General features: G+C 36.2%; 1 protein-coding gene across 1 annotated transcript; it reads right to left on the reverse strand.

Annotated features, from left to right (window-relative positions):
- Window positions 1–6,150: 6,150 nt before the first annotated feature.
- Window positions 6,151–9,640, reverse strand: LOC132615619 (heat shock cognate 70 kDa protein 2-like). The gene is made up of 2 exons (XM_060330228.1): window positions 9,253–9,640; window positions 6,151–8,108 (listed from the first exon to the last, which is right to left on the reverse strand). The coding sequence occupies exons 1-2, from the start codon at window positions 9,464–9,466 to the stop codon at window positions 6,370–6,372; spliced, it is 1,953 nt and encodes a 650-aa protein (XP_060186211.1). The 5' UTR covers window positions 9,467–9,640; the 3' UTR covers window positions 6,151–6,369.
- Between the last annotated feature and the right edge of the window lie 5,964 nt (window positions 9,641–15,604).

Consider the following 15,604-nt stretch of genomic DNA (forward strand, 5'->3'; position numbering starts at 1 on the left):
ATCCACGAATTCTTGCCAAACCGGAGGAGGCACATTCTCTCCTCTTGATAATACCCAATTATTATACCATAAAAATGCCACATCCCGGAGTCTATAAGATGCCAACTCCACGGATTCAGTTTCGGAGGCATGGAAAATCTTCAATGTCCTCAACACCTCATCAATGAAACCTTGCGGGTCTTCATCTGGTTTTGACCGGAAGAACTCCAAAGGATTTAGACTCATAAAATCACGGGCTTTGGTACTTGATGCCCGATCACTTGAACTCGCATTTTGTCGTTGTGCCTGTGCGGCAACCAATTGTGTCAATAACTGAATGGCCTCAGTCACTTGTTGACCCGAAGCAATCGGTGGAGGAATTGGAGCTGGAGCTCCTCCTTGTTCTTCCACATTAGGAGGGGTAGAAGAAGTATTAGACAAGGCCTCATTGTGTGATTCGCCTTCTTCTATATTCATCAGAGGCTCTCTTTCTACCCGTCTCTTTGCCGTAGTCTTGCCCTTCTAAGCAGCTGTAGCCTTTCCCTTTGGCGGCATTCTGAAATCACAACACACTATTAGGGAGGATAAAAATCTTATACACGGCTCTATCGCACGATCTCATAGAAGAAATATGGTCATCTTTCATAAATGCCCTGTAGCCTCTTGTTTATTGATGTGGCGCACAACACACCATAAACAAGACTCCACTAGACATGGCTCGTAGACACTTCCTAGGACTGGACCGCTCTGATACCACTTTTGTCACGACCCAGCTAGGGGCCGCGACGGGTACCCGGGGCTAGCCACCGAGCACCACTCGTTCCACTACTCATCTTACTCATTTAATGCTCTTTTATCAATTTATACTCAGGACATAAGAAAATCATCTTTTCATTTGAGAACGTAAAAATACTTTTATATACACAAGATTTTAGGCTATCAAAATAATATATACATATAATAGCATCTCGTGAGACCATCTAACCCATACTGCGTATCTACGAGCCTCTACTGGAGTGCTAAACATAAGGACGGGACAAGACCCCGTCATGCCCAAAAATACATGTACATGACTATATACGCAAAAGAATAGCCAAGCACTTCCGTGACAAATGAGTGCTTTCAATCAGCTGACAGCTACTACGGATCTGGGTCGAGCTTTCCTCCCTGTCTACCTGTGGGCATGAACACAACGTCCAAAGAAAACGAACGTCAGTACGAACATTGTACTGAGTATGAGAGGAATAAACAATGAAATAAGGCAATGATGCAAAATAAGTATCAATATGGAATAACTGTATCTGACTGTCAAGGATAAAAGAAATAGTGCATGCTGGCTTACTCATAATCATCATCATGTCATGTATGCATAAATATATAAGCTGCCCATCCATATAGGATCGGTGTGATAATCATAAGATTAGCCTGCGTCCAGGCCTACCGCGTCCGGGGTATCATCTCATGCCGCCCACTAGTGGTGTCTGCCCATGCCATCTGGCCATGGTGTATAGCTGCCCGCCTTGGCGGTGACTGCCCGGCCAAATAGGCGCGGTGTAATAGTAAAACCATCATATGCTCATCATGACATGCTTATCTTATCATAGTACATGCATAAGGCTCAAGATCAACTATACTTTATCGGGGTGACGTAAGGTCGTGATCCCCCGATTTCATTATGGAGCAATCATTAACATTCTGTCTCACCTTGAAGGAATTAGTGCATAAGGTGAGTGTAAGAAATAAATGACATCATTATCGTTATATGATCACCATATCATATCTCTTATCTTATATAGTTACTCATAGACATAGGCTTTTAGCTTTCCGAAATATAGGAACTCATGAAGAGGAAAGAAAATCATGCTATAGGATTCATGCCATTAGAAAGAAAGAACTATCCTCACATACCTTTGACGTTTAACTAAGCTATCGCTTTCTTGTTCTCCTTTGATATCACGTTTCTACCTTCAAGAGAGAATTCGCACTAACGTTAGTTAATCGACTATAAGAACGCGCTACTACTTCTAGGGAAAATTGGGCAGCACTTCCTTCGTTTATACTACTTTCCCCATATTCTATATCAACTCCCAACACTCACAACAACATTCACGATATTGCAACCAACAATTATCATTTATATACAATGACGACAATCCACCATTTCTCTTCATTTTCCCCACATTTATGGTTATAGCTCACTATCGCGTTTTCTCATGTATCACACCTATTTCATGGTCTAAATGTCATTTATGACGTATTCATAATCACAACACCCCAACATTTATGATTCAATCCAACTACCATCCAAACATGACACTATTCACTCATTAATGACCCATTTCCTATGTCTTTCTACAATTCAAGTATCTTAACTTTCCAATACCTTAAACAACATGGTTTAGTCATGAAACTTACCTTAGATGATGGTTGAACAAGCCTTGAATGGAATTACTCCTCTAGCACCAAAACCCTACTTCACCTCCCTTGGGTTTTCTTGATTTGGATGAACTTTAGTGTGATTCTTACACTTGATTTCGTGGGTTTCATGTAATTGACCGCTAATTTTCCTTTGAATTCTTGTAGTTGAAGAGTATAGAGGATTCTAGATGTTTCTTGAAGTGTGGAGTGAGAATGGAATGAAAATGAAATGAAATGAAAAGGGGTCCCTATACTTAAACTTGAAATCTGGCCCGACCATGTTATACGGACCAACATACGGTACTATTTATACGGTCGTATGTATGGCCGTATGTTTGGTCCAGAATGTCATCCTCCTCTTGGCCAATTATACGGTCCAACATACGGCCAGTATAATTTATACGGGCCGTATGTTTGGCCGTATAATGCCAACTGAAGCGATTTCGTTTTTGTCGGCTCGTTGGATCTCCGATCCTTATGGAACCTTCTTAACACTTGTTTAGCACCTCAATACCAATCTAAGGGACGTTATTACTTGTCTCCAAGACATCATTATGCCCTCATTGGCTCGTCGTCCATAATTCCTACCCGATACATAACATATCCCTTACTTCCTTCGTCAAACTTCTTTCCTTACGTCTATCGTCTTCAAGTCTCGATTAAGATCATCAAATGCTATCTCTTACTTATCGAATCATCGTGTATGTCGAGCCCTTCGCTAGCTTATTCACTGTACGCTAACGGGGAAACTTTCCAAGGTGTAACACCCATAGCACTTAATAGGGGCAAATCTGGTTAATTCTTTCTTAATTTGATAAGTGAATGCTTTTTTTTACTAAAACAAAAGGCTAGGTGGACATTCGTTTTGATCCAGATGGGAGTAGTAGTAAGGAGTGAAACTAATAGCCTGTTTGGTCAAGCTTATTTTTCTCCAAAAGTACTTTTTTTTTTTTCAATAAATGCTTATTTTAAAAAAAGTGAGGTGTTTGGCCAAGCTTTTGGGAGAAAATAAGTGCTTCTGAGGAGTAGCAGAAACAATTTTTAAGAAGCTAAAAAAAAATAGTTTCTGCCCAAAAAATACTTTTTTAAAAAGCACTTTTGAGAAAAATACACTTAGAATCACTTTTTAAAAGCTTAGTCAAATACAAATGGCTGCTCAAAAGTACTTTTTAAATTAATTGGTCAAACACAAATTGCTTTTGACAAAAAATACTTTTTTTACAAGCACTTTTGAAAAAAACACTTTTCAAATAAGCCGCTTTTAAAAGCTTAGCCAAACAGGCTATAAACTTTATGCGTCATAAATACTCCAGAAGCTCACAGAGTTTCATTGCCCTTATATTTACCGAAACAAAAGGAAGGATACAAATCTCAAAAAGCGGATGGGTACAAATTCTCACCCCTTATATTGTTTCCTTTTCTCTTTTATATATATACTAGCAATACATGCTCGTGCGATGCGTTGACTAAACATGTCTATTCACTTTAATTAGCCAGTCTTTAAGGTTCGTATGTTGAAAATAATTTTAAAAAATATTCTAATTGTTATTATATATAGCAACATATACAAAATATATTTTATGTACCATCACTTTAGTTATAAAAGAAAATTAGTAAGAATATGAGGAAAAATTAATATTTTGATTCTAATTTTTTTTAAAAAATTCTTTAATATTTTATATGTATACCGACGGGTTGGTATCCATTTCAATTAAGTAATTATTCAGATCCAAAATAAGAACCATTGTCGTATATATTGGATTTTTTAAAAGCAAAACTAATAAAATATTTTTATTAAATTAATTAAAAAATATATTATAATTTTTTATATTAACAATTATAGATAAAACAAATTGTTACAAAGAAATCAAAATTAGAAAGATATATGTTATATCATTAATCACCAAATTTTAATTCTGAAATGAAAATATAAAGTAATACATTTTATAAACGGAAAAGGGTCAAATATACCCCTGTACTATCGGAAAAGGGCTAAATATACCCCTCGTTATACTTTGGGTCCAAATATACCCCTGTCGTTATACTTTAGGCGCAAATATACCCCTCCCCCGTTAAATTGTCCAAAGTGAACTTTTAGTTACATGTGGCATTGACATTTTGGTGAGGTGGATACCATGTGGCATTGCCACCTCACATCCCCAACTCATTTTACTCAGATCGCCTCTTTAAAACTGTCAAAAGGCCATTAGAAGGTGCCGGGAAGTTGAGTCCTTTTTAAGGCTCCTTTTTTTTTTCTTACTGTTTGCATATGCACACAAATCATATCAATTGTTTTCAGATGGGGAAAATAATCTTATTTTTTCAAATTGTCATTTGTTTTGAACATGAAATCATACTTTCTCAATTTTTTTTAAATAATGAAACATTAACCAAAATTTAATAACATTTTCATATTGTTTTTTTATCGTTGGATTGTATTTGTGTTTCAATCTGTGTCTCAACTTTTCATGTCTTGTGTTCTGCTTTTGGTTACTTAGCACATACTGACCGATGCATGTATCCAGCCTTTAGTTTTTGTTTGGCACTATCGACTATTGAGTATTGACTAATGTACTGCATTAAGAAAGATTGTCATCTGTTACATCTCTCATAACCTGAGAGGGTGATGTTCAATGTTTATCACTCGAACTGCAGCAATGCACATAGCTTTTCTGTTCATAACATCAGATTAAAACCTCATTGAAGCTTCGAATGTACTTGGTTCCCTACGGTCCTACCACATCTAACAGAGCATGCTAGAGTCTTAAGTATGCATTCAAGTCTGACCCCTTCTTCATTGCCTCATATTGGTTTAGTTATATGTAGTTTATGATGCCAGTGCAAATTTCTTCTCTTGTGATAGCGGAGTTTTGTGCCGTTGCAACTTTGGCTAAAAGTTTTAGATTCCAATTAGCGTTACTGGTTGTGGTTTCGTCATGTAAAATTAAAAAAAGTTAGGGGCGTATTCTAGTATCAAGGAAAACATTTCCTGCATCCAGGAGATTTAGTCTTCCGTCAACCAAACATAAAGGGATGATTTTTTCACTTATATTTTCATACATCTGAAAAAGTTTTTAAATTTTTTGCTCTTTGGGTAGTGGGACAGTTCTTCTAAATTTTGGTGTTTGGATAGTGAGACAGTTCTATCAAAAAGATGTTCCCCTAAAACATTTTCCTTCATACCAATTACGCCCCTAGGTGATCTGCAAAAGACCAAAAAGAGCTTGAGTACATTCAAGCTAGATGTTCTTTTCATTCAAGCCTTTGCCTTTGCCTTTCAACCTGTTTTTTTTTCATGTAGTAATAAGCTGTCTAATTCAATTTTCTGGGCAAAGTGACAGCACCCGTTGCTGCCTGCTAGACCAAAGTTTCTGACTGATCTGGAACAAAGTTCCTGTCCGTTATGCTCATAAGTGAAGATTTACCACTTCATCCCATTTTTGTCTACACTCTAAAAAAGAAAAAACTAATTAAGCTTCGAGCACACCATGGATTTGTACTAATTCTCTCATCAAATCTGGTTCTTTTATTGCTTAAAGTTATCTAAAACAAGCATAAGTGTGTTATCGACAAAATTACACCATGCTCATCTACTTTTTCACATGACTGCAGCAAGAACAAATTCTGCACAACTTAGTTGATGTCTTTCTGCCTTATGCATTAACTGATGTCATTGCCGCTATAGCCTTTCCTACCCATCAACTGAGCACCATAGCATAGAAACAGATTGTTGCAGTGTGCTGAAACCAAAAATGCAATAAGATTTTAATATTTGCGAGTTTTTCACACAAAACAAACCCATCTACCAATCCTGCACCGGCAAAGGCAGATGTACGGGATACTTAAACAGGGTCACAAAAAGAGCTAGACAAAAGAGTAAATCTCAAGGATAACACAAGCAGCATACAACCAACTGAAGAGTTCTACTATTATATTTAACTACTAGAACTAGATTTCATCAGGTTAATGGACTTAATCAACTTCTTCAATCTTGGGACCTGCACCGGTGCCACCGGCAGAAGGACCATCCTCATCCATACCACCCGCCACGTCAGGACCACCAGCACCCCCTTGATACATCTTTGCAATGATGGGGTTGCAAATGCTCTCAAGCTCCTTCATTTTGTCCTCGAATTCATCAGCCTCTGCTAACTGATTCCCATCCAGCCACTGAATGGCCTGCTCAATCGAATCCTCGATCTTCTTCTTGTCATCAGGAGAAAGCTTCGAAGCGATCTTCTCATCTTTGATGGTGTTCCTCATGTTGTATGCATAGTTCTCCAAGGCGTTCTTGGATTCCACTTTCTTCTTGTGCTCTTCATCTTCAGCTTTGTACTTCTCAGCTTCTTGAACCATTTTCTCAATGTCTTCCTTAGACAATCTTCCTTTGTCATTGGTGATGGTAATCTTGTTCTTCTGGCCAGTTGTTTTGTCCTCAGCAGAGACATTCAGAATACCATTTGCATCAATGTCGAAGCATACAGTGATTTGAGGAACCCCTCTTGGTGCTGGAGGAATGCCAGTGAGCTCGAATTTACCAAGCAAGTTATTGTCTCTGGTCCTGGTTCTTTCCCCTTCATAAACTTGAATCAAGACTCCAGGCTGATTATCAGAGTAGGTGGAGAACACCTGTTCTTTCTTGGTTGGAATCGTGGTGTTCCTCGGAATTAAAGTTGTCATAACACCTCCAGCAGTTTCCAGACCAAGGGAGAGTGGGGTAACATCCAACAGCAAAAGGTCTTGAACTTTTTCATTCCCTTCACCACTCAAGATTGCAGCTTGCACAGCAGCACCATAGGCAACAGCCTCATCCGGGTTAATGCTCTTGCAAAGTTCCTTTCCATTAAAGAAGTCCTGCAACAACTGTTGCACCTTTGGAATCCTAGTAGAGCCACCAACAAGGACGATATCATGAACACCGCTTTTGTCCAGTTTAGCATCCCTCAAACACTTCTCAACAGGCTCCATACACTTTCTGAAAAGATCCATGTTAAGCTCCTCAAACCGAGCACGAGTAATCGTTGTATAGAAATCGATACCCTCATAAAGAGAGTCAATCTCAATAGTTGTCTGAGCAGTGGACGAGAGTGTTCTCTTCGCCCTTTCGCAAGCAGTTCTCAGTCTCCTAAGAGCTCTAGGATTCCCACTAATATCCTTTTTGTTCTTCCTCTTGAATTCTTGAACAAAGTGATTAACCATCCTGTTATCAAAATCTTCTCCACCAAGATGTGTATCACCAGCAGTAGCCTTCACTTCAAAAATACCCTCTTCAATGGTAAGAAGAGACACATCAAATGTACCACCACCTAAGTCAAAAATAAGCACATTTTTCTCCCCTGTACTGCTTGCTTTCTTATCAAGTCCATATGCAATTGCAGCAGCAGTAGGCTCGTTGATAATACGCAAAACGTTGAGGCCAGAAATAGTACCAGCATCTTTAGTAGCCTGTCGTTGAGAGTCGTTGAAGTAAGCAGGCACAGTAACTACAGCATTCTTTATTGTTGTACCAAGAAAGGCTTCTGCAATCTCCTTCATCTTAACAAGGACCATAGAGGAGATTTCTTCTGCAGAAAATTGCTTCTCTTCACCTTTGTAATTGACAACAATCATCGGCTTGTCAGCAGGACCGGGAATAACCTTGAAAGGCCAGTGTTTCATGTCACTTTGCACTGAGGGGTCACTAAATCTCCTACCAATTAACCGCTTCGCATCTGCAATCAAATATAAATGAATTTAGCATGAATACACATATAATTAAAGAGTAGTATCATCAAATTATTATCCACATATCCCTGAGGAATAATTCACCAGAAAGTGGATCTAAATTCAACAAAATGATACCAGCAATAAGGATTATTAATCCAAAACCATATGTTTAGACAATATTTTGTAAAAACCCAGTATCTAAGTTGAAGTTCAAGAAAATTGCTGAAAATACCTTTAGAAACATAATTAGAGAAAGCTGAAAGTGTAGCTACTGCAGAGAAAAGAACAACATACGAAAAAAAAAAAAAAGAGTTCTTTTGTTGATAATTTTAGCCTAACATGCCTAAGGCTGGACAAATTCAACAAATTCCACTTCTTTGAGCTAAGATTAAACATACTCCTAATTATTAGATTTAAAGGGTCAAAAACACACCTCACGTATCACTTTTTTTGAGTTTCCTACCTGAACTATCAGGTATGAGAGTTTTACTACCTAAACTATCATCAATTAATTTGCAAAACACAACTCAACTATTAGTTATTCACTTTTCCTACCTGAACTATGTTCACCAACTATAGTTTGGTGTGTTTTGCATTAATTGGTGATAGTTTTCGATTCTACTGGGCTTGTTGTTGTTGTAGTTAAGGTAGAAAACTCTCACGCCTGTTAGTTTACACCTGTTAATTCAGGTAGGAAACTAAAAAAAGGTAATACTTAAAGTGTGTTTTTGACCCTTTTATCTTATTAAATAAGACAAAAAAAAAGGGACAAAGCTACAGTTACGACATCGACATACCATGAGTTTGATACTACAAAAAATAGCTTTTCATCGACAATTTAAGCCTCATATGTCTAATGCTGGATTAATTTGACAGATACCACGTCTTAGAGCTAAATTACACACTCTTAATTATAACGGAATTTATGAAGTTAGCAAACCCTCAGCGGATTTACAGTTCTATTTGCCTTGTATTTGTGTTCTCAAAAATCATCTTAATATATATAAATAATACTCAATAAGCTACCTTTACTAGAATTCAAAACTCATAAACTCTATAAACTCAAAATCTTGGCTCGATTTTTTCAACAAAACAGAGAGTATAATAGATATAAGAAGCCAATTACAAGCATGGAATTCAAGAACTTACCAAAAACAGTGTTGATAGGATTCATAGCAACTTGATTCTTAGCAGCATCACCAATAAGTCTTTCCGTATCAGTAAACGCAACATAAGAAGGAGTAGTCCTATTCCCTTGATCATTTGCGATAATCTCAACTCTATCATGTTGCCATACTCCCACACACGAATACGTTGTTCCTAAATCAATTCCAATTGCCGGTCCTTCACCTTTTCCAGCCATATTATAACCTCACAACACAAATGTAGCAATAAAAAACAAAAACAGGGTACTAAGCAAGTTTTTCAAGAACGCTGAGAAGAGATTGATTGAATGTGTAGGAGAAAAGTGAAAAGGGTATATATAGTTGATGAGTCTGTAGAAGTTTCTTGCTTTGAATTTGAAATTACGTTTCGAGTTTGGAGAAGTAGCCAATTGCTTTTCGCTTCTGGTAAGTTCTGGAGAATTCTATACACTACTAGACGTGTTTCATAACGGTTCGGTTTTTATGTAAAATATAACTAAACCAATTAAGTGGGTTATTCAGATGGGGAAATCAAATCAAACCAAACCAAACTATGTTGATTTTTATGATTTGGTTATTTTGGTTTTTATTGATTTTTTTTTAAAAAAATACATTGCAATCACAATTATCCTTGAAACCAAACTCATCTAAGAGCCTGTTTGGATGGGCTTATGCCTATAAGCTGTTTGCAGCTTATAAGCTAAAAAAAATAAATTGGGTAATCTGACTTATTTGTTTTTGGTTTATAAGTTGTTCAGCTTATAAGCTGCTTTAGATAAGCTAAGTCAAATGGGCCCAATTATTTTTTTGAACTTATTTTAAGCACAAAATGATTTTAAACTGATCAACCAAACACTCAAAAAAACTGAAAACAGCTTATAATCAACTTATAAGCCAATCCAAACGGGCTCTAAGTACGAATCAACATCACGTAAACCATTATTTATAGGTCCTCATTGCCAAAGGATATAAATGTCCCATTCTTTAATATTGTAAGTACAATAAAACACAGATGCAGAGTTGATGCACAATTGAAACATAATATCCTGATATGTTATACGTGTTGGAACAATTTTAGGAGTGATTCAAATATAAATGTCCCATTCTTTAATATTGTGAGTACAATAAAACACAGATGCAGAGTTGATGCACAATTGAAACATAATATCTTGATATGTTATACGTGTTGGAACAATTTTAGGAGTGATTCAAGATTTAAAAGCACCATTTGAAAAGACAAAATATATTATGAAGAGGTGTTATCCATTCTTTAAAGGATACACTTATTCATCGTGAAAAGGTATATCCTTTCATGAAAAAGTGTTTTACTTTCTATAAATACCTATAATCCCACTTTGAAAAATGATATATCCTGAGATCAAAATCTTTAAATTTTGTATCTTTCATTTTCTTTTAGAGTCCATGTTTCCTTCTTATTCTGAATTCCCACAAAAGCAATCAAGAGATTAAAAGGACTCTCTGGAACTTCTATTTAAGTGCACATTAGAAGATTTCTGAGTGATTCATTGTATCTTGGGATTAGAACGTCGCTATGCTATTAGCGACGAAAATCTACTTTGAAGACAGCACCTGTTATATCCTATTTAAACGGGTTAAAGTAGGAGTACAACATATTTGTGATTCCTATTTTGTTTATTTTAAGGAGTCGCCACCTAATTAGTTTATTGGTGAATTAGGACACCTAAATATTAACTAAGGCCAAGTTTAAACTAAACTTCCGTTAATGGTCTGCTTAATTAGCGTGATTCTAGGTAAGGGTGCTAGATTATCCTAAAGGGAAGGGGTTAGGCATCCTTTAGAATTCATTAATTATGGTTACCATCCAAACTTAGGTTAATTAATTAAGGCTAAAGATGCAAATATAGCATTTAAATTTTAAGAAAATGGCTTGTAAATGTTGCTAAGGTTTTAAAGGAAAATATAATAATGTTATTTAAAATAAGACTTACGGAAAATATAATAATTTGCATAAAAGAAAACTTTTAAATGCTATTTTAAAATAAGACTTATAGATGTTGCTAAGGCCTTAAATGAGAATATAATAATGCTATTCAAAATAAGATTTGCAGAAAATATAATAATTTGCATATAAGTAATAGCTTTTAAGAGAAGACTTAGCAAATTTGAACTTTGGATAAAATCATGATTTTACGTCCTTGAAATTCAATTGTTTTAATAAAAGTGAATATTATAGGTACTATAAATAATTTTTAGAAATAAATAAACAAAAGAAAGAGAATAAAACCGGTAGAATTAACTAATAGTTTTCCCTTAAAATAACTACCCATTATTTCTAAAACTATCCATACTAATTCCCCTATAATTCATCTAAGCTAAGTAAAAACAAAAATAAGATGAAGTGTTAGTCAAACAATCAAATACCCAAAGATAGTAAAATGGCGGAAATATAAAGAAGTTCAAATGGGCTTGGCCCATTTTAGGATGCTGCGATCTGTTGCTGCTGTTGGGCTTCGGCCCAGAATCATTTTACACAACTGATGGGGCTGACTCGATAAGAGAGTTTCGTTGGGCTCTAGCTCAACATCGAATGCGGAAGAAGACGAGTCCCTCGGACTCGCACGCGGTGGTCATGCATAAAAACGAAAGATAAGGATTAGTATGCAATCAATAAACAAGGCTAAACATGTATAATATAAATAAAAACAGACCAGTGGATTATGTATATAATATGTATATTTGAGTATATTTCGTATATATACATTCATACGGATACTTAGAGGGTTAATATCGGAAAGCTTTTGCCCCCGCCTTCCCGATGTCGCACAAGTTCCAAAGGATTTCATGAATCTCACGCATGGCTAACACCGGGGAAGGTTCAAGCTTAATCCATAATGACCCGCTAATCTCCTTATAAATGTATTTACTAAGATATACCAGTCATATACGTACATATACCTAATCAAACAGAACATGCTTGCAATGTAAGAATCGTAAGGATCGAATAAACAAAGCATAAACAGACTCTACAGATCTGCTCCTACACTCCTGAATTTTCACGAGACAGTTCAGGGACAAGGAGATAGCAACCCAATGTTCCATAGAATATTTACTAAGTATAGCAATCTATGAACAACTTGATAACTTTTAATCACAGTGGACTGCCTCTAGTTAGTGTATTAACAGCTTCCAAACAAGCATTACTTCAATGAGTGCAGCAGCCCTTTCAGATCTTTTTTAAATAAATGAACATTTAAACTAAGTGATTTAGCCTTAGTGAAAGTCTTGACATAAGTAGGAAGGACAAAGTAGACCTAAATCCCCTATGATGAAGTAAAAACAGACTTAACCTCATTTTAGTTTCCCAAATCCAGCACTTACTAATCCCGGCTATGATACAAGTTTTTCATTTAAACCAGATTTTTTAAAGAACACAGGAAATACTAAAAGGCGCATGGGAAGCATCGTATGGGTGAAATATGAAATGAACAAGTGTAGACGACCACGTTGTAACTATACTAGACTGAAGTCATCTAAAACAAGCCTTTAATAAACTCGAATGACCTGGACAGGTTCATATCCCTTAAACACATAGCGCAACAGATACTATAACCTAAATCAGACCCATATTTATCCCAAAATCCATAAGTAAATGATAACGTCCAAATACACTCCTCAAAGAGAAAGTGTACACGGTCATATGCAATATATTTACCCAACTATGAGTCGGGGTCGATCCCACAGGGAACAATATGCTAGGCGATTAAGAAAGTAAGGAACTTTCACTAACTACGCTAAAGCCAAACGATAGATGATATTTTGGTTTTTGTTTGAGAAAATTATAACTAATGCGGAAATGTAAACTAACCTAAAAAGCGAGTAAAATGATCAATGGCCACAAGTATGGATAATAGGAGATTACACTCAAGTAACGATCCAACGTATTTTACGATTTTACAACTAAGAGCGGGTTTGTGTTGATAGATAATGATATCTAAAAGTCTTCCAACCAAATCAATGAATTTCACTCTAAGCTTTTCCAAGCCTTAGAGTGTGATATTAGGCACAATCAATTTAACCTCAAGTAACTATCCTCTTCCGAGCTCAAGTTATTAGATGAGTTTAATGACTCAAATTCTTGTTAATTAATCTTTCACAACCTAGATTTCCTCTTCCGAGCTCAATCTAAGTAAATGGGTGAGTCCTAGGGTTAGCTAATCCCTTTGGAAACATTCAAGAACGAGATTAATTAAATCAACAAAGACCCACTTCAATAGCAATAAGAATCATTCAATACATAAGCATAACAAGAGTTTCAAACCAAACTTTAATCAAGAATATTTTCATAAACAAGATTCAAGTCATGGAATAGAAAGATACACACTTAGATATACAATACAAAGCAAGGAATTGAAGAAATGAATTAAAGGTTTAAGAAATGCTCAACCAAATCTTCGACCCCAAAGTGTGGTGTAGAAAAACCTAGTCTCCAAACTTAATGAAAAACTGCCAAAGATGATAATGTTTTGCCCCAAGCTCTCTTTTTGTAGCTCCTCTAATTCTTCCAAGTTCAAAAGAATGACAAAATATGCCCCAACTTTCAGTTTTTGCAGTTCTGCCCGTTTTTTGCAGTTCTGTCCCGTTTTTGCAAAACTGTCCACTTTTGACAGTTTTGCAAAAATGTCCAGTTTGGCCTCTTTTTTACTTTCTTTTCACTTGGTTTCTTCCGATCACTTCTAAATCACATAAAACTGGATAGAGCACCAATATCTCATAAATCAGCCGAGGTGCAGCATCTGCGACACAGTATGCGACTCGCGGGTTCCACATACGAGTCGCATGTGGTGTCGCATGTGTTGCATCATTGTCTTATTTTGTTTGGTCATTCTCTGTCAACAGATGCTGCACCACCTGCGACTCGCATGGAGTACCTGCGATTTGCAGGTGGTGCTCTGGTTCATTTCAGCTATCTTGGCTTGTTTTGCTCTATTTTGTTCCATTTTGGTACATTTTGATCCATTTTGCTCTTTTATGCTCTCCGGGCATCTTTTCCTACAAAATAACATAAAAACACAAAAAGTAACAACAAAAGTGCTTAAAGAGTCACAAAAACTTAAGGAATTAGCATCGAATATCGCGTAATTTCACGACTCATCAACACCCCCAACTTAAAGTCTTTGCTTGTCCTCAAGCAAATCAAAACAAAAATCTCAATGAGGAATCTCTTTAAGCACAAAAACATGACTTTGGTTGGTACCAACAATTAGTCTACAAGCATGTGAAGTTTCAACCAAATAACTCCCTCATTTCAAAATACAATTTCAAGAATGCAATAGAGATTTAAAACTATCAAGCAACAACACTCAAGTCTCAACAAGTGACTCAAAATCACTAGTTTACTAGATATGCTCAATTGACTCAACTTGGAATTTTTGAACATCACCACTCTATCGTAATCCATATGCCCTCACAAGAAAGAAAGTCCCAAAATCACTATATTCACATCAATAACGCAAGGGACAAATACACAAAAGTCACTCACACTAAACAAAGAAGTTCTAGTGCTAACAAATATCACACCATAAGCTTGCCTTTATTTTCGTTCATCACTAACTCAAGAACATTCGGTTGGAGATCACATAGGCACTTTTTAAGCATCTAATGTAGGCTTAGGGAAGGGTAGGATAAGTATTTGGGATACAAGTGACTACGCCCTCCTTGAACACTACACATACTTTTTGTCCACTTTCCTCTTCATTTCAAAACATCACTCCTTCCTTTGCATACTAGTTTCCCCAATTATTCAATTTTTATTTTTATTTTTGCACAAAAAGTTTGCAACCTTTTTGTATTTTTCAAATTTTCTTCCTTTCTTTTGATTTTTCCACAACACCAACCTTCACCACTCTCAACCAACACTAACACCCCCAACTTAGGCTTTTGGCCTCAAATTCACAATTTCATATTCAAGGAGGGAAAGGTTCAAAAGAGAGACTTTTCATCAAAAAGGGTAAAAGCTGTGGCAATCAAAGAAAAGGTCATAAGCTCAAATGGGGTTACTAGTGATATTATTTATGCAATGGTAGGCTAGAAAGGCTAAAGAGGCTTTTTCAAAAATCACAAAGATAGCCCAAGGTCATCTCTCCAACCAACATAATCAAAATTAGCATTGAACGACTAACCGAGCAAGTTCTAGATGATAAAAGTAAACACAAGATTTATTCAACAAACACTCACACACATGGCATATGAACTAGTTAAGATGGATCAATTTCACTTCCCAAGCAAGAACAACTAGTGCAATATCTCATAATCCAAAGTAAACACAACTAGTAGGTAAAGAGTCACCAAATGAGCCAAAAAGTTGTCACAAAGAT

Source organism: Lycium barbarum, chromosome 10, assembly GCF_019175385.1.
Source record: "Lycium barbarum isolate Lr01 chromosome 10, ASM1917538v2, whole genome shotgun sequence".
NCBI classification, from domain to species: domain Eukaryota; kingdom Viridiplantae; phylum Streptophyta; class Magnoliopsida; order Solanales; family Solanaceae; genus Lycium; species Lycium barbarum.

What these genes read in the sequence shown, in the direction of transcription:
- LOC132615619 (XM_060330228.1), bottom strand. Translation starts at nt 9,466, where the DNA reads ATGGCTGGAAAAGGTGAAGGACCGGCAATTGGAATTGATTTAGGAACA. An exon ending in TCCTATCAACACTGTTTTTG is followed by an intron (nt 8,109 to 9,252) that starts GTAAGTTCTTGA and finishes ATTTGATTGCAG; the next exon opens with ATGCGAAGCGGTTAATTGGT.